This window comes from Talpa occidentalis, unplaced genomic scaffold, assembly GCF_014898055.3.
Source record: "Talpa occidentalis isolate TD23 unplaced genomic scaffold, MPIMG_talOcc4v2.1 talOcc4.8, whole genome shotgun sequence".
NCBI classification, from domain to species: domain Eukaryota; kingdom Metazoa; phylum Chordata; class Mammalia; order Eulipotyphla; family Talpidae; genus Talpa; species Talpa occidentalis.
The window spans coordinates 59,945,906-59,966,095 of record NW_023605194.1 but is presented as its reverse complement, the minus strand read 5'-3'; the positions used below and the strand labels follow the sequence as shown (position 1 = coordinate 59,966,095).

At 35.9% G+C, this 20,190-nt stretch overlaps 1 protein-coding gene across 2 annotated transcripts in view; it reads left to right on the top strand.

Annotated features, from left to right (window-relative positions):
• The window catches only part of PRKG1 (protein kinase cGMP-dependent 1), a 1,331,556-nt gene that overhangs the window by 77,948 nt on the left and 1,233,418 nt on the right, over window positions 1-20,190 (top strand). Inside the window, exon 1 of one of the 2 annotated variants that reach the window (XM_054690462.1) lies at window positions 17,016-18,351. The exons of the other annotated variant lie outside the window; for it this stretch is intronic. Coding sequence (XP_054546437.1) covers window positions 18,041-18,351 — 311 coding nt within the window. The 5' untranslated portion in view covers window positions 17,016-18,040. Of the gene's footprint in view, window positions 1-17,015; window positions 18,352-20,190 lie in introns of those variants that run through there. 2 annotated transcript variants of the gene reach the window in all.

Here is a 20,190-nt window from a genome sequence, read left to right as displayed (position 1 = left end):
GAAGTCTTAACTTTCTTAATAGCTTGCACCTTGTTGCATGGGAGCTAATCTCTGTTTTCAGTTCACATGTATAGTAGATTGCAAAATGGCTGCTTGGGAATACTTGTGGATTATAGGAACAACTAATGCTGATATTGAGGAATAAATGTCTTCAGTAGTACCATTGGCTATTTCTTTTCTTATTCATTCTTAATTCCTTATCTTGATTAGACCTTGAATATTGTAGCAGCTTCCTAATCAGTCTCCTTGAGCCGTCTTTTCAATATAGTTCACTTGACATCATGCAATTAGATTCTTTTTCCCAAAACACAACTCGGATCTTTTCAATTTGAACTGTAGATGACTTTCCTTTATGCCTTTCTGAGTGAACATAATCTATGTTAGTCACTTTGGCATTCAAAGACCCAACTTTGGTCCTTATTTACCTACTTTTTACTCACTTCTCTGCTCTTTCTGTTCCATCCAAAATTAACACTTGGCCCCCATGTCTGCTTTTCTCATGTCGGTTCCAGTACTGCCCTGGAAACACCTTTCTTTCTTCTCTACTTCCTCCACTTCTTCAGATTCTTTTTTTTTAAGATTTAATTAATTAATTAATTAATTAATTAATTTATTTAATCCTCTCTGGTGAGAGGATTCACCAGAGACAGAGCGGGGAACAGAACAGGCAGACTGACTGAAATACACTGCTGAGGGGAGCAGCAGGTGAGACAGGAGAGGTCTGCCTCACCATGTGGGATTCTCGCCGGCTGGTCGGGATAGAACCTGTGCTGCAGAGGCTGCAGACAGCTTCACAGCATGGTGCTCAACGGCCTGCACCACCAGGGGAGGCCCCACTTCTTCAGATTCTGACCCAAAGGCTAAAGTGGAATCATTTCCTGTTTTACTCCAATTCTTAAAAACATGATTCTACTAATGGTTTTTTTCTGATTTGTTGAATAAATACATATGAAAATTATACATAAGTTATATACACTTGAACAATTTTCTTCTTAAAACATTTACGATTATATTAAATTAAGATATTCTTGAAATCTGTGATGCATTAATTATATGTATTATGTATATGGGTACACATATATATGTCATGATAAAATGTTAATTTACCTAGATAATTGTATCATCACTGTGAGTGTAAGGTGTATATCTAATTAATTTTTTCTCCAAAGATCTAAGTCACACAATGGATTGTACAATATAAATATTTAATAGTGGAATGGATTTGGAACATTTGATCATCTAAGACAGTTCCTTATACTTTGGAGTTATTTCTGATAATATTCAGCAGTTCTGAGTTAATTGTTAGTCTTAGTGGACTAAAAAAGTCTTCAGTTTTAAGCTTTTTGAGTAAGTTATAACCCATTCACAGAAAGGTACATAAATCACAAATTTAAAGTTCAATGAATGATCTGAAGACATACTACTATTTCTACTTACCACAACTCAGATCAAGAGGCAGAACTTTGCCACAGCCTCAGAAGCCCTTCTTGTGACATTTCTTCATCAACAGTCCTACTTTGCTCCCCTCAAATTATCACTACCTTCACCATAACATTTTTTTGTTCACTTTTAAATATAATATGTATCCTTTTATTTCTGGTTTATTTTGCTGAGTATTGTTCCTGAGTGGTGTTGGTGGTGTTCATTTTTAGAAATGTTTGGTTATTTTCATTGCCTTCAGAATTTTCTTGTGTGAATACATAACACATTAGTTCACTCTAAAATTGATGGATATTTGTGTGCTGCCACTTTTGGCATGTCATAAGGAATATGTTTACAAATGTTTTTGTATATATCATTTGGTAATAATATGTATGTATTACTCTTGAATTTATCCCTAAGATTGGAGTTTCTAGATAATAGATAGCCATATGTTTAGTTTATGTAGAAATTACCACATTTTTCCCAAGTGGCTGTATCAATTTTATACTCCTACTGGTACTATATAAAAATTTTCATTGCATCACAAACTTTCTAATTTTGTTGTTATTTTTTCCAACAGTCAGTTTGGTTGGTGTATAGTGGGGTTTCATACTTAATTTATGTTTCCCTGTTGAATAATGAAATTGAGCATTTTCCAGTGTTTATTGGTTTTTTGGACACCCTCTCTTGTGAGATACTCACTCAAGTATTCTGTCCATTTCTCTGTGGGGTTGTGTGTCTTTACTTTGGAATTTTAGAAAATTCCCAATACAGCTTGAGTATACACTTTTTGTAGATTAAATATATCTTGCAAATATCTTTTCCAATTTTGTAGCTTGCTTTTTGACTCCTTTAATAATGTCTTTTTGAAGCAGACTTTATTTCTTATAGCAATTTTAGGTTCACAGAAACTTGAGCTTCAAATACAGAAACTGCTCATACACCATTGCCTCCACGTGCATACAGCATCCTCTGCTAACAGATTCCAATACCACAGTGATTCATTTGTGATAATCGGTAAAACTATATTGACACATCATTATCATTCAAAGTTCATAGTTCACATTAGATTTCATTGTTGGTGTTGCACATCCTATGGGTTTTGATAAATGTGCAATGACATGTAACTACTTTAGAGGGATATTTTGATCAAAAGAATTTCCTAATTTTAATGGGTATTTTTATCAATATTTTTCTTACGTCAAGTGTTTTTTGTGTCTTGTTTAAGACATCTTTACTTACTCTAACTTACTGAATATACTTTTCCATGCTAATTTTTAGAACTTTTATTGTTTTATATTTCACATTATGATCTACAATTCTCCCGGATATTAAACTATTTTGTTTGGTTTGAGGAAGGAAACATGATTCATATTTTTTTCTATGATTAGTTCTATTTACTAAAAAGTTCTTATTTACCAAAAAGACATTCATTTGTGTAGTGCTATATTTGTTATAAATCAAATGACAAACGTATATAAGTTTATTTCAGATCTTTCTGTCCTAGTCTGTTGAATTGTTTGTGTTTACTTCACTACCACATTCTAAATTATGTAGCTTTGTAGAAAATCTTGATAAGCAGTAGCATAGGTCCTCTGAATTAGTTCTTCCAGATATACTTAGCTGTTCTTGTTCATATGTATTTCTTTGTACATTTTGGAATTTCACCAGAAAAGGCTAGATTTTGTTTGGGGTAGCATTAAATCTATGAATCAATTTAGGATGAATTTATTTTTACATTATTGTTTAATTTATGAACATGGCATTTATATCTGTTTTAATTTATTTTTTTTAAGTTTTGTGTATAGAGATCTTTTAAGTGTTCTATTAGATTTGTTCCTAGATATATTTTGTGTAGGTATTATAAATACTATCATTTTGAAAAAATTATTTGCTTGTTTTTGATACAGAAATATATTTTAGTATTAAACTCATATATAAACTGACCTTTCTAAATTTATTTAGTTTTTTTGCATAGAAGAATTGGGGTGTAGGTCAGAGGTGCAGGGGGGATGAGAGGATTCACCATAGACAGAGTGGGGAGCAGAACAGGTGGATTGACTGAAATACACTGCTAAGGGGAGCAGCAGGTGAGAAAGGAGAGGTCTGCTGTGCCATGTGGGTTAGCTCCCTTGCCAGGGATAGAGCTCAGGCTGTAGCAGTGATGGTGCTGAGACTCAACCCCTAGGTCACCAGGGAGGGTCCTCTAAATTCCCTTATTCTAACAGTTTATCTTATATACACAAGTATGTAATCTTTGTTAAAGTTTCACTATAACATTAAGTAAGTTTTGGATAGTCATTGTTGAAAATCAGCATATTTATGTACTACATTATATTCACTGCTAAACGTTCAATTCTGGATCTACCAGAGACAGAATGGGGAGCAGAACAGGCATATGTACTGAAATACACTGCTGAGGGGAGGCAATGGGTGAGACAGGAGAGGTCTGCTGTGCCATGTGAGCCACCTCCCTGGCCAGGGAGTGTTGCAGTAGCTGCAGATAGTTTCATAATGCTGCGTCTTAACCCCTTGCACCACCAGGGAGGCCCCTGTAATCAGGTATTTTATGGTGTTTGTTAACAATTTCTAATATGTATTTACTCTAGTCTTTTGGATTTTCTATGCATATTATCATGTCATCTGCAAGCAGTAATAGTTTTACTTGCTTCCTTTTCAGTTTCATGGAAGAGTTTTGGTAGAACAGGTATTAATTTTTCTTTAATAGTTTGGTAGACTTATAATGAAGGTGTCCAGAACTGAGATTTTTATTTTGGGCGAGATTTTTGAATCCTGCTTTCAATATCCTTATAATTGATGGGTAGGTTCAGATTTGTTATTTTTTCCTAATTCAGTCCTGCATGTTTTATGTCTCTAATTTGTCCATTTCTTCTAGGTTATCCAGTTTGTTGTTCAAAATACTTGATTACATCCTTTGTGTTTATGTGGTATCTGTTGTAACATCTCTTTTGTTTCTGCTTTGTTTGTGTTTTCTCTCCTTTGTGAGTCTGGCTAAAGTTTTGTGTATTTTGTCAATCTTTTTGAAGAACCCTAACTTTCAGATTACTCTTGGTGGGAGTATTGATCATCAACAAGCTAATCCTCCAGCACCAAAATAAGAAATTGTTAATTTCTTTTGAACAAATAACAACTCATGTCTAATTAAAACAAGAAACACAGTTTTAAAAGGAAAGGGTAAATAAGCTATTAATTTTGACTCATAGTACTATTTTAAATTTTTACAATAATAGAAAAATCTCCAAACTAGTCATTTAGAATGTCCATTTTTTATTTTAATTTCAAACTGGAAAAACATTTGGCAAATGTTATATGCTATTATAAGAATATTTGATGGTAGGTTTGCTTTGGTAAGGGGTGGGAGGATCCTGTACTTCTAAAACACAGTGATATAAACCAGTGTTCTCTTGGTAAAAAAAGAAAAGAATATGCAGTTTTGGGCTCAAATGACTTTATATTCTTCCTTGTTTAGATTAATATTAAAAAGGTGATCAACATTACCATTCATTGTTAGTAAGTTAATGAATACTTCATTTTCCAAGCATCTTGCTAAGAGTCGTTATTTTCTAAATTATTTTAGTCTCAATAACTATCCATTTGTATTAATAAAGGGATTCTAGCAAGTAAAGTTTAATTTTGGAGAATTGCTAGTTAACATCAAAAGGAAGGCGATGTGATTTACCTGTTACTTTTAAAATGAATGTGTTAAACACATGGTGTTTTGCACAATATGGAATAGAAAATTTGAACAGTAGAGGGTGCAATTGTATTTAGTTTTGTATTCCAGTCCCTAGAAATTAGTATTTAATCACTGAGATAAAAATGTGAAGAATGTACTGTTTGTTAAAACTGTATACTATTTATGGAAGTTTACTTAAAATAAGCCATGTAAAGAAGTATAAATTTCACAATCTTGAAATACTTAGCTTCACTTTGTACTTTTAAAAAGTGACAAGATCAAAATTAGAAACTATTTTCTAAAATTTATTTTTAACTGAATAAAATTAAGATTCTTTTTCTACATAAAGAAAGGTATACATATTGCAACAAGATATTTTTTATGGAGCTTATTTTCTATTAAGCAAATACATTTTTTCCCTTTGGGAAATACTGTTTCTAAAGGATTATATATATATATATATATATATATATATATATATATCTCCATAACAGCAAAATGAAACTACAGTTTCTAAAGAGAAATGTTATAAATAAGAACCCCTACAGAGAGACAATACAATATCAAGAGAGTTCTACATTCAAATAGGTATTATTATTCAGGCTTTATTAAAGATACACAAGTTTTAGGCAGTTACAAGTCATTAACTTCCATTTCCTTTTAGAAACTGAAACAGAACTATACAATAGTATCATAAATCTTTGTGATTTGTGTGTACATGTGCACAAAGCTTTGAATATTTATTTGCAAATTTGACTCTTTTCTATTGATAGGGGTCTCCTCCTTTTTTTCATGGGAAATGTTTCAGCTTAGGTGTTTTGTAAGTTTGACAAAAAGTACTTTTATCACAAAACCTATATTCAAATGCAGTATATTGGAAGAAATTAGGAAGCCTTCATGTTGACTTTTTGAAATTACTGAAAACATCTACTTTAGAAATACTACCTGTTTGCATAAAAAATTCACCTGTTTTCTTTATTTAATTGAAAAGCTATTTAACATTTAGATTATTGCTAATATCCAAAGCTTAGCACTTCAATACTCAGCTGATTGTGCTAAGTTAATGATTTTGTTTGAGGACTCTATTCTAACATTTTGTAGAAAGAGCAAAAGAAAGAACAGAGAGGAGACAGGTGTAAGTATATCTACTTTAAGAATTAAGTTATTGAATTAAAATATTTTTATAGGCACACTTGCTTTTTGAACTTTGTCAATCTGAACTTCCAGTGCTATTGTAAATGAGATCAGATAGGACGCAATATTACTTAATAATCACGGTAAGACTTAAAAATACTTTAACTGAGGGCCTCCCCGGTGGCGCAGTGGTTGAGCGCTGGGTTGCGAAGCTGCCCGAAGCCTCTGCAGTGCCGATTCGATCCCCGGCTGCTCCCCGGCCACCCTGAGGAGGGTCCCGCATGGCAGGCAGACCTCTCCTGCCGCCCGCTGCTCCCCTCAGCAGTGTTCTTTGGTCCTTCTGCCTGCTCTGCTCCCCATTCTGGCTCTGGTGAATTCTCTCACCCTCCCGCACTTCTGACTGTACCCAGTGCTTGTATAAAATCAATCAATCTTGAATAAATAAATAAATAAATCTTAAAAAAAATACTTTAACTGAAGCATCTGCTTTCAAAATAATATCACATAAGATATAGTTGTTTAAAAGATGTATTAAGAAGGACTAATTAAAAAAAAAGACCAGTTCCAAATAAAGCTGTCAGCTTTTGAAGAAGTAGCTAGAACTTGTGAAGAAACAAAATAAACTGCTACAGAATTACTGGTGTTGCCAGTGTTACATAAAAGAGCAGTGAACCTTGAAGACAATATATCACAAGCCTAAAAATAAGAAATACTCTAGCATTATGGCAATTTAAAAGTGCATGATAGGAGTTGATAGTCTATGTTTCATTTAAAAATATGGTTTGGTATCAAGAAACAGTTCTAGGAGACGTATTATCGTATGTCTTAAGTGGGCATATATGTTATTCAAAGGGCAATGTCTTTTTTTTTCTGCAGAAGAAAAGCAAATTTCTTTCAATTAATCCTCTCACATATTTAACTTGCCGCATATAGAAGTGAAAATGCAGGAGAGTTAAAGCATCAATTTTCAGAAAAATCACTAAAGCATACTTTTCATACCACCTTTTGCTATCATGTTATAGAGAAATTTATTACCTGTATACACTTTTTTTTTTAAGAGCTGGGTACAGACCAGAGATGCGGGGTCGGGGTGTGTGTGACAGGATTCACCAGAGACAGAGTGTGAAACAGGACAGGCAGATGGACCGGAGTAAACTGCTGAGGGGAGCAGTGGGCGAGACAGGAGAGGTCTGCTGCGCCATGTGGGTTGCCCCCTGGCCGGCCGGGGATAGAACTCGTGCTGCAGAGTCTGGGGATTGCTTCATAGTGCAGTGCTTAACCCCTTGCGCCACCAGGGAGGCCCCACCTGTATACACTTCTAAGCTATATTTTTATATTGAACAATATTGATAGTAAATATAGAATTATATATAATCATATGCATATAGACATACATGTATAAAACATGCATTCATATACATATATATTCCAGGTTAATTTTTATCAAAATCTTTTAGTTTCAAAGATTTTACCTAAGGTGATTATTTTAAGTGATTAGACTCACATTTCAACTACCTGTCCAATGGCAAAGGATATTACAAACATTTCTAGAAAGAACATAGAAAACCAGTGCTATTTAAAATCCAGACAAACTTGTAAGTTACATACTTCCTGACTGAGTTGGGATATAGGGTAACTATCCCTCAAAGGTGGTTATATTGAAGTTTCTGAAGCTTAAGGTGCATGTACTTGTGAACTATACCCCAGTGAGGGGCACAGCTCAGAAGTTCATCTCCTTATCATCTTAGAGGGTATTTAGTTCCCTTGTTGGTTGATTCTCTCACTGGATAAGAGGGAGAAAGGGACACATTCTGTTTATTGATGTAGATATGTTATAGACACTAAATATATATTTGTATCCATTTATTTAGTCTGAAATTCATTCACTCAATGCAATTATTAACTATATGGGGAGTTGCTGCTTCTTTTAGGTTTTGGAAGACAAAATGGACACAATTTCTTGCTTTCTTCGGGTTTACAATCTAATGGGTCATACATATAGTTAGCAAACATCTTTGCAAATAATATATCATTATAAATCATGATAAGTGCTATAATATAAAAGTATCATGAAAATAATTAAGAATGATTATCAGAGAAAGTAGTATTTGAAGGAGGAGTTCATTGAATTTATGACTCAAAAGATGAAAGATGGTGATGGGAAAGTGATAGGGCTGGGATTTGAGAAAAGTGAAATGGGTTAGGAGAAGGTTTTCCCAGGCAGAAAAAGAATCAGCAGTGGAAAAGCTCTGAAATGTTAAAGTGAAATTGCTTAGTGCTTGGAGAGTTATAAGAACTAAAAGGTCAGTATAACACTTATGTAATTAATTAGTCAATTGGTCTCCTGATTTCAGTCCCATTGTAATTTTCCTTTGAATATTTTCCCAACCTGAGCAAAAATGCTGTGACCAAGTCTAATTTTAAAGAGAGGAAATGTGATTATGGGTAAAATGTCAATGTTAGCTCTTCCTGAAGCACCAAATTTGTCATATGTTCATGGATTTCTGTCATGTCATTGGTTGTGGTCACAGACTGGGTAAAATGTGGTTTTAAAGGGGAGATACTAGTGGTTTACATAATTTTGTACTCCCAGAACCATATGATATGTTGTATATGTAATTACTAATTAAGAATTTCACAAATGAGGGCCTCCCCGGTGGCGCAGCGGTTGAGCGCTGGGTTGCGAGGCTGCCCGCGGCCTCTGCGGCGCCGGTTCGATCCCTGGCTGCTCCCCGGCCACCGGAGGAGGGTCCCACATGGCGCGCAGACCTCTCCTGCCGCCCGCTGCTCCCCTCAGCAGTGTACTTCGGTCCTTCTGCCTGCTCTGCTCCCTGCTCTGGCTCTGGTGAATTCTCTCACCCTCCCGCACTTCTGACTGTACCCAGTGCATGTATAAACAAAACAAACAAACAAACCAGCAAACAAATAAATAAAGCATGCCTCTATTAAAAAAAAAAAAAAAAAAAGAATTTCACAAATGAGGAAGATGTTTATAGTTTTTAATGAATTGTCTAATTTATTTTCAAACAATTTAACATTATATATGTGCAGGTTCAATACCTAAAATTATTAGCTGAAAGAAACTCTAGCTGTTTGAATTAATTGTCTATATTTGCTATGTAATTATTTTGGAGATTTGTAATATATATTTAAAAATTGAAAATTCTGAGAGACAGTATAGAAAGAAATCTGTTTATTGAACTTTTCTCAATGTCTTTCAAATATGTTGGACCATGGCACCCTTTTTGTTTCACTTATCACCACTTTAAGGAGCTAGTGTTCTTTAGTTTATACTTTGCAGAACAAGTGTGTTGTAATATATAATTTGATGGGTGACAGAGATCTCAATTAAAGTTGTTGGCAAAGTTGTTCTTTAAAGTTGTCTTTAACTTCTGCATTTAGCTATTGTACTACTTGGTACTAGTGCTTTATTATTATTGTTATTATTTAGTTGATTTTTTTTCACCCATTATTCCAATTTCTCACAACTGAATATCCCGAATTCCAGAATCAAATATTATGCAATGTATTAATAATCTAGTTTATAGATAGATTAGTAATTAAAAGAATATATACTTAGAATGACAAAATACACAATTATTTTTTAGAAAATATTAATTTAATACAATTTTTAAAAGCAAAGTTTTTCAACACATTTTGAAATAGTTTTTCTGTCTCTTGCAGTAATTTTGTAGAGTTTGCCATTAAATAATAATGTATGACTAAAGTAATCTTTTGACAAGTTCTTGAAAGTTATTATAACTTAAAAACATCAAATAGTCTAAATCAATACTTGAGTTCAGGAACTCAAGCAATGTTACCATTTGAATTCCAAGAGTTCTTTGTGAGGATTAGGTGTTTCTTTCAATTTATATAAGTCCGAGGCAAATTTTCTCTTTCTTGTTAATGATTGTTTTTCGTATTTCAAGGACCTTTAAAAATCTCTGATTTGTGGAGACTTGAGCTGCTGTGTCTAAAAAGAGAAAAAAAAATGATTTACTCTATTTTCTTAGATCTTATGAAATACGTTGGAGAGCAAAATATTTGGGATGCATCCCCTTCATGTGCCAACTTTATTTTCACATAAGTGAGAGTTGATTAGGATGGTGTGGTTAAGATCTCATACTTACAGTGTATGCATACTTTTGGGACATATGCAAGCAAGCAGACACGAGTAGGGAACACAAACACACAAATGATTCCTTATCTTCATATGATCCACTTGGTAGCACAAAAGTTCCATGTGCTTTGAGTATAAGAAGAGGCATATAGAATTAATTAGACATCTCAGAGGCCTTCTAATATAATTTATCCTTAGCAACAAATTAAAGTGCTCTGAATGAACTTTAACAACTATTACTAAGAGAGATGAGGTAGAGTTTCCATATAAAACAAATCAGGCTTCTACGTGCAATAACAATAATATGCCAAGGGAAAGAATAGTAGAACTTTAAGAATACTATCCTGAGACTTGGGTTCTGAACTTGCCTTCGCTTCAGGTAAGTCATTTAACTTCCTTGAATTCTAAATGTCCTTATATATTTAAAATTGGAAAGTTGAACTTTATCATTTCTACGGTCCGTTACAGTTCAAAATTTTGTAATACCCATAGGTGTATAGAATAAAAACACCTCTCTTGCAGGAGATAGGGAAAGGCAGGGTGTAAAGCCATGACAACTGTTATTAAACCTCTTAATTCTCTGTATTTTGTGAGTGTCCCTGAGAGTGGCATAATGGAAGTAAGTTATATAGTGGAGTGCATAGGAAATGGTGTTATGTAAGTTTCAGTTCTGTGACAGTTGAGAGAGTGTTACGTGCTGTGCATTGTTAGAAAGTCTGACCAGTGGAAACTGCAAAGTGAAAATAAGCAATCATTAGAAAGCTAGACGGATTTTCCATAACAACTCTCAATTATTATTTAAATAAAAGTACAGATACTCAAGATGGACACTGAATATTCTGTATGAAAACTTCTAAAAGGTATAAAAGTCCATACTTTCTGTTTATTGATATGGGGCATTGAAATCATATGGCACTTTACATATGGCTGTTTTTGTTAACTTATTATGTGTTTTGTTAACTTATTTATTTACTTACTTATTGTTAGGTCTTTGGACATAAGTCTTTTGAGTTTAAGTCTGAATCACTAACATTTAATGTATTCTTACTACCAGGTTACATGCCCATGCTTTGGAAAATGAATTAAAAAAACCCAGTCTAGATCAGGAAGACATTCTACAAATGTACACTGGGCAAGAGAACTGATAAATTTACAGTTGGTTATAAATACATGGTACATACATTCATCTCATGGACCCTAAACTAGGCTCCATCCTTGTTCCAAGGGTAATGCTTTCATAAACATCAGCACTTCATTTTGGCTTTGCATTGATAGTAGCTTGTTTCATCAGACCTCTGCTTTGTCTATTATTAAAGATGGATTTCTGGGTTTCTATCCCATAGTGATTGTATAAAAGTCATAATATCAAGAGTATCTTTAAGCTAAAGTCCATTAAGTCCATAAACTTAATTGTCCATTACGTTAATAATTGTGAAGAATTCTAAGTATTTCCCATAGCCTGTTTACCTGTGCTTTTCCCTCTCCTCCAAATCTCTTTTCTCACAGTATTAAACAAATCTCATACTATCTTTCTCTTGCCTAATTCATTCATTTTATTTACTGTTAGTAACACGTTTCACTCAAACTTCTCCTTATTGTGTTTCTTATATCTTCAGTAATTTTCCACCTTAATTTTAGTAAGCTCACTAGTAAGCTTTGTTTTTTTAACTTAAATTTTGATTACAAAATATGTAGGAGGAAAATGGCCAAATTATATCAGCTGTTAAATGCTATTTACAATAAAAGCAATAACAAATCATTGATTCCAAAGATGTTCTCTTATAAGCCACATGATGTGAAGTAAGCTTTTTCAAATGCAAAATGATCTTGCAATTATTTTTGAATATTTTGTGGCAAACAATTGAGGTGCTGGGGAAGGTGCGTTTGTAGAATATATTGATTCATTAACTTAATAAATCATGAGCATTTAATATACTTGAAGAATCACTGAAATGGAACTGAGTGTAATTTATTAATCAGAGATATAGTGATGTTGAATACTCATTTTATATAGTTACTGGACTCAAAATGCAGTAATCTTTTACATTTAAAGTTCATTTCATGCATTTTAAAATTTTCCATTTGTGACAAAATACAGAAAGCCTAATATTTTTCTTTTTAAAGTCTTATTTCTTCTGGTCTCAAGAAATGAGAATTTATTAAAGAATAGAAAGAAATGTTCTTTTTTTTTTAGATAGTGCATGGGTTTTCATGAGCACTAGTTTAGACTGAGGCCCAATAATAACTTACCATCATCATTTTAAGCTGTGGAATATCAGAATTCATTTCAACTAATATTCGGCATGACACTAATTTGGCATTAAACTCTAAGTACATTAGCAATTACGGTACAAAGCACTATTACTTTCCAAGTCTCTGCAGTAAGTTTTTCATCATTAATGGTTAATGCTTTTTTCCCCCTTTACATGTAGAAATTATCATTCATACTAGTATGACTTCAAAACAGCCCAACCACTAGAATTTTTATGTAAATCAAAATATACATCAAAATATACAGGGTCAAAATGATTTCCCAAATACAGTCATAAGAATATTCTAATTCTACGAGAATAATCAAATACTAGGTGTTTGAATTGCTGTGCTTAATCTATAGGAAACCAATCTGTCTAAATTCCATATTTCTATATAAACAATAAACCAAAAGGAGAGCTTTGAATCCTTATCTAACTTAACAAAGTATAATTAAAATTCTCTTGTCTGACTCATTCCTGTTTACAGTCCAAGCACAATTCTTGTGGTGTATTATTATGAATTGAAATAGGATGATTGCTTCCCTAAAATATATTCATACAAACAAATGTGCAAATGGGTTTGTAATATGCCCCCCCAACAGGTATTATGGTTACAGATCTTCCTACATTTTACTTTTTTATCAATATCTTTTTTTTTAAGATTTATTTATTTATGCATACAAGAGCTTGGATACAGGCCAGAGATGCGGGGGGGTGAGAGGATCCATCAGAGACAGAGTGGGGAACAGAACAGGCAGACTGACTGAAATACACTGCTGAGAGGAGCAGTGGGCGAGACAAGAGAGTTCTGCTTTGTCATGTAGGTTTCTCCCTGTTCGGCTGGGGATTGAGCTCATGCTGCAAAGGCTGTGGATTGCTTCATATTGCAGTGCTTAACCCCTTGTGCCACCAGGGAGGCCCTCTATCAATAACTTTTGAAGCAAATAGTGAAAATAAAAAATAAAGTGGTTCAGCAGTCCTGATTTCAATATGGTAACCATCCATCTTGGTTGGCCCATCACCAATGGGTACCTACGACTTCAGTTTTAATGCCAGGACAGTCACAAGCACTTTCAGTATTAAAACCAGAATAACCCAAGCCTAATAGGTACAAATTGGTTACCCTAAACCAGAATGAAATAGTGCCTAAATGAAGACTGTTTTGGGAAAAGAAAGTTTTAAATAATCTTGCTCCTACCCTTTCTGGATTTTTCAATTTTCTCCTCCTACAACTTCTCCGAACCAGTCAGGCTACTTAATGTTAAGGTTACTCTTATCTCTCTTGATCTAGAGCCATGTCAACAGCAATACATGGAAGGCCTGCAGAAGGCAGTGAGGGCCAGGGGTCGGAGATAAGGGATTGAGCATCAATTGATTGGTCTGGATTTGAATCTAGGCTTTGCCATTCATTAGGTGGGGATTCTGTTTCTCCATTTTTAAATATATAAATGGAGATAATAATAACAATATCTAACTTCTAAGGGTAAAAGTGAAAAGTGCCTGTTCTACACTGAGAGTTCAAGGAAGTTAGTTATTTTTATTGTGATCTTAATTATGAGTACTTTATGTCTATATAGCTATACACAACACACACACACAATGGCAATAGAAAATTTCAAATTTAGCACTCTTCCAGGATATACTGCATCCTCAGGACAGTAGGATGACCAAATTATCACAGTTCATTTGAGGCTAATTATGTTTTTAGTGAAGGAGGATAAAGTATAAAGACTTTTTTTTAAAAAAAAATAGCAGAGGCCTTGCTGGTGGCGGGGCGGTGGTTGAGTGCTGGGCTGTGAGGCTGCCTGCAGCCACCAGCGGGGGTCCACATGGTGCACAGACCTCTCCTGCCATGCGCTGCTCCCCTCAGCAGTGTCCTCCGTCTGTCTGCCTGTTCTGCTGCCTGCTCTGGCTCTGGTGAATTCTCTTGCCCTCCCGCACTTCTGACTGTACCCAGTGCTTGTATAAATAAATAAATAAATCTTTAAAAAAAATAGCATAGTATGAAAAAACTACATTTTTGAATGTCTCATCAAGTGATTCTGAGATTCCATTAAGGAACACATATTTATTCGCAATTTTGGGGGTTAGGTTGGGTGCATCAATATGCTATAGGTTGGTTTGGCTACTATAGAATTTTGCTTCTATAACAATGATAAGATCACTGGAAGCAGATTATGAATTGACTATGGAATTCACTAGTAAAATTAAAATTTCATTGTTCTAGTTGTTAGTGTCTAACATTAAGACCTCATCCAGATATGCAGTGGAGGAGAACTGGTGTTATGCCGTTATAATCAACTCCATTAGACTTAAGGAACCACTTTCTAATGAACAGAAACTAGATTTGTGTCTGATCTTTGATATAGTAATTTAGCCAATTAAGTTTACTGTGAGACATACAGTAAAAATTTTATGATAAAATTTATCTGTGGAAATATAATTGCAGGATCTTGATTATTCACATAAATTTATTTCCAGTAATTACCAAGTGAGTTCAAAACATAAGTAAGAAAAAATTAGAATCACTGAAAAGGTTGAGATGGAAAACATGGTCACTGTAGACCTAAACAACTGGTCAGAACCATTGTGGAAGATCTTAATTCAAGTATTTACTTGACTTTTTGAGATTAGATGGAAAAGCTTAGAATTCTCTAGATTTGCATGTAGAATCAAAAGGTTTAAGGAAAAATTAATTTTTTTCAAAATATAGGTTAATATAACCAAACATATATTTTCATATTTTGATCACCTTTTTTAGTGTAAAATGATTGTAATAGTCACAATCATCTCAGCAGTTTGTTTCATTTGCATTTGTTACAACAGCTTTTTTGACTCTACATGCTGAATTCATTATGAAATAAATTTTGTAGCACAGGAATTTGATTTAAAATGAAAATGTAATGTGACTATGTGCCATAAATGCATGTAGATATGATAAATACTGAAAAATATTTACAAAATAGAGAATAAAAAAGCTCATTTTGTTCAAAATACATGTATAGTTTTGGTTGCAGTGCTACTTTTGGGGGAAATGTTTAGTTTCTATTTTCCTTTGTGTATGTGGACAGGCTTTCTACAAATGAGGAAAAATCTTTTCTACATTGTGCTGCTCAGAAACATTAAGTAACCCCATTCAAACCTCAAATGAACCTTAAAAACACAGCCCTGCATAAAATTTGCCTAGTGATGTCCCCTATTCATTGCTCTTGATATATTTTTAAACACAAACTCTTGTCTTCATGGACCCTTAACAATAGATGTATAGGAAAAAAGTAATTTAGTTTTCAACATTTTCCCATGGAATTAAAGAATTCCCATAGGTTAAGTGGGATAAGAATCTGGCCTTTTGCCTGGGAGAAGGGAAATGTCACGGAAACCCTTTTAGAATAATCAGTTATAAGAAGCCACAGTACTTCCACTTGGTTTATTTTAATTATGACAACAAAATTCAGAACTATTATTTATTGCTGTCATTTATTATAAATGAAAATATTTTGGAAATTATCCACTGTATATTGCATTCTGAAGTAAATTCACTTCCAAAAATATTTGTGTTGGAATAAATTGTCTTATGATATCTATACTAAAGAATTAGATATTCTATGTGGCAGAATGTTTAAGAGTGTGTATCCTTTGTCATTTACACTTCCAATAACACTTGGAATCAGTTTAACATGTCTTTGGCTACCTCATTTCTATTCTCTCTCTCTGTCTCTCTGTCTCTGTCTCTTTCTACACTCTCACACACATACTCTCACTCACTCACTCTTATCTGATATGGAAAACATGTATTTAAAAGTAAAAGTGGGCAAGTCTTTTTGAGATTGATATATGGGTGTCCTTGGAAGTTTATATAGTGAATAGTCCTGAATTGCAATACAATTTTAATTTGTTTTGTTTTAAAACTAAGGAATGGCCAAATAGAACATTGAGGATAATAACATAGGGTTCCCAAGAATAGTATTAAAAGTTTGCTAATTAAGATGCTATAAAATTGGATGGGTTGGTGAAGATGTGGATAAAATATTAGGACTTTAGATCAGTATCAAGCAAATATTTGGGGATTCTAAAACTGTGTTCTGATGATGGGAGAATTACTCTTGACTAGAAAAAAAATGCTACCTAATTGTTGTCATTTTAGGAAATAATGAGTGGGCAGGATGGGAGTGGGTAAATGTGGGATAGTATAATAAACAATTTAATACAGCTCAACTAGGTTCCCTAGTTGATTTATGCCAGGATTTCTTCTGCCACTCAAGTGGAAATATGCAGTCCTAACAGCTTCGGCTTTAATATTTTAAAGGTATGGTTCAATTTCAAATTGAACTCTGTGGTGCTCAGTAATGAATCCCCCTCCCCTCCTGATCCCCACTCCCACCCAATCAGCAATGATGAACAAGGCCCTTCTGGTAACTATTCCCGCAGACGCTAGTTCAAGTGCAAAGGATAATGGAGACTCTAAAGCAGTCCTCTTGGCCAAAATCATTTTGGCCTTTGCCCTTAAAAGAGCTCATTAATCAGAGGAGTAATTAGGAGAAGGCAGTGCCTAAGGGGAAAGCCCCTTCCTCCAAAGGCACCTGCATGTAAGGGGAATCCTGCTTAGGTACCGACTGGCTCTCATCTGCTGAAGGGCAAGTTTTTTTTTTTTTCCAGCGAAAGCCACCTGTGTGAGGTGCTCCCTGTGGGAAAGGTGGCGTGGGAGAACGGAGAACTCGGCCATAAGATTCAGGAGCCTTTCTTAATGAGACTGGTGGTCAGAATTCCTCCAGAACTCAGAGCCTTTAGAAAGCAGAGTCCGCTTTGCTCAACTCGGTTGCCAGGATTGTAGCTCATCCTCCTGAAGGAGGCTGAGCTCTGGAACCGGCTTACGCCTCCCCAGTTTGCGCGGGTCCTCCCTGTCCTCTCCCTCCCACCTTCCCACCCCCAAAGTAGTGCTCCCGCCTCGCTGCGCCTGCAGATCCCCCGCGCGCCCCAGAGGTTTATCAGGCTCCCTCCACACCCGCCGGCTTCCTCTGGTGCCCAGCGCGAGTGACCCGCACCCCAGCCGCCGCCTCCGAGCCCCGGTCCGGGTCGCCTTGTCCCACTCCCCAGTCACACCGCCTCGCGGCTCTTCTTCCCAGACGGCGGTGCCCACCGCGTTTCAGAAAGGTTCAGTCAGAGCTTGGACCTGCTGTTTTGCTCATCCCCGCGCTCAGCCTCTCAGCCCCGAGAAGTGGAATCTGCACGGAAACTCTCGGTGGCTGGAGCCGGCGGACTGGGCATGCTCAGAAGCCAGGGCTGGCTTTGGTCTCAAGTAGGAAGCTTTTGCACTCGGGAGGCAGCGGCGACTTTGGGGAAAGTTGATCGGAGAGGGGAGGAAGCCCCAAGACGCGGAGCAGCAGCAGGAAGGAGCCCCCGGCAGCCCGGAGGAGCATGGGCACCCTGCGGGATTTACAGTATGCGCTCCAGGAGAAGATCGAGGAGCTGAGGCAGCGGGATGCTCTCATTGACGAGCTGGAGCTGGAGTTGGATCAGAAGGACGAACTGATCCAGAAGCTGCAGAACGAGCTGGACAAGTACCGCTCGGTGATCCGACCGGCCACCCAGCAGGCGCAGAAGCAGAGCGCGAGCACCTTGCAGGGCGAGCCGCGAACCAAGCGACAGGCGATCTCCGCTGAGCCCACCGCCTTCGACATCCAAGATCTCAGCCATGTGACCCTGCCCTTCTACCCCAAGAGCCCACAGTAAGCAGGGTTACGCGCCCGGTCCATGTAGTACCTGTCGGTGGGGAGCTGCGGGTCTCTGTATTGTCTGTCGGCCCCCGCCCCTCCCGCTTGCCATGTCTGTCTTCATCCTCAGAAATGTTTCATTTTAATGGGCACTTCTTGTGGGGCTGTGCACGTTTCTGAGAGCCAGACTCGCTGCACCTATGTCGCCTCGTGTCTTTGTCAGATGTCATGCTATTTTTTAAAAAATGTAGCGATCCATATACATTCATATGTGCCACCTACTGTGCATAGAGTTTGAACGCTCCCTAGGTGTGTGTCCGGCTGTGTGTGTGTGTGTATGTGTGTGTGTGTGCATGTAAGAGCAGTAAAAAGCCTCATTTCCCTAATGCCTTGGTAAACCTGCCCAGCTGGAAAATCCTAAATGCGGGCTCATCAGACTTAAAATGAAATGCGTCTGTTATCACCCTTACTTTCTAATGCTTTTGTGGCTCTCCCGGATTGCTCTACATGCTGGCGATTCACGCTGGTACCCTTCAAACCTGATGTTCTGTCATCATCAAAGTGTCAAAAAATAAGCAAATACGCATGTAAAAGGGAAGATTTTTATTTCCCGAATTGGATGACATTTACAATCCACAAATGGAAGCCTGGTCTCTTGATTTATTTTTAAAAAAATATTTTTTATAACATCTGAGGGACAATATTGCTATTTTACCTTAAGGAACTTGCATAATGTTACTAATAGTGTACCTCCAGGGTCAAATATAGACAAGTAAACTTACCTTTATTGACAATGTAGACACATTGTTTGCCTTACTCCTGGCTTCTGATGCAAGGACTCTGGTATTGTTCTAGCATTTGAGAGAACTGTATAGTTCTGATGTCAGTGGGCTTCATAACTTGGGTGGGAAAATTGAATGAAACTTGTTATACACCACTCAACTCAGAGTCCTAAATTGGTGTGCTTGTTACACACCATTTACTCAGATAGTATAGTGGCAGAAACATGAGCTTAATATAGAATGAAATAGAGCACCCAAATGAAAGATGCTTTTAATTAACATGTAGTGATATAATTGATAAAATAAGGGATTTTTCTACTCTATTCCTAACCACATTACATTGTCTAGATATTATATAATAATACAACATTCCTTGGAATCTTGAATAAATGCTCCTTTTGTATGTATTTGATTTCCATGAGCTCCTGAGTGTATACTAATTATACTTGAAAACTTTGATTTGTGCGTATACTTGTTGGTTCTCGTAGAGTATTTGTTGTCCCTCATACAGGTTTATCTTAAAAAGGCGTTTTGTATTTCTGTGAGAGCATGGGGGAGAGATAATATGGGTAAACATTTCTGAGATTCTGACCTCACTGAGTTGTCCCTATAGTTCAGTAGATTTAGATCTGCTTAGGAAACTCAAGTGATCTGAATCCACTTCAAGATTGTCTGGTAAATTAATTTGCAGTCTTGACATGCTTGCCTGTTTTAGCTAACGAGATACATGGCCATCTCTCCTGGGCCAAGTTTTGCATAATGAAAAAATAACTCAAAGACAGCTCTCTGCATCTTTAAGCATTTTTAGGATCTCATTTTAGTATCTTCAGGATTTGGAATAACACAGAGCAAACTATGCTCTTATAAAAAGAGCATTTTAATAGGTTTTATAATGAAGCATGATCATGCCAGCTGATAACTCCAGCTAAACATTCTATCAGAGAAGATCTAAAGGAATCAAGGTAGTAGGGAATGAACTGTAGAATGTGGTAAGTTTTAGAAGGCTCTTAGTAGTTGACATGTAGAATAACTTGATTTTTTAAAAGTCCGTGATAGAAAAAGAAATTAGTGT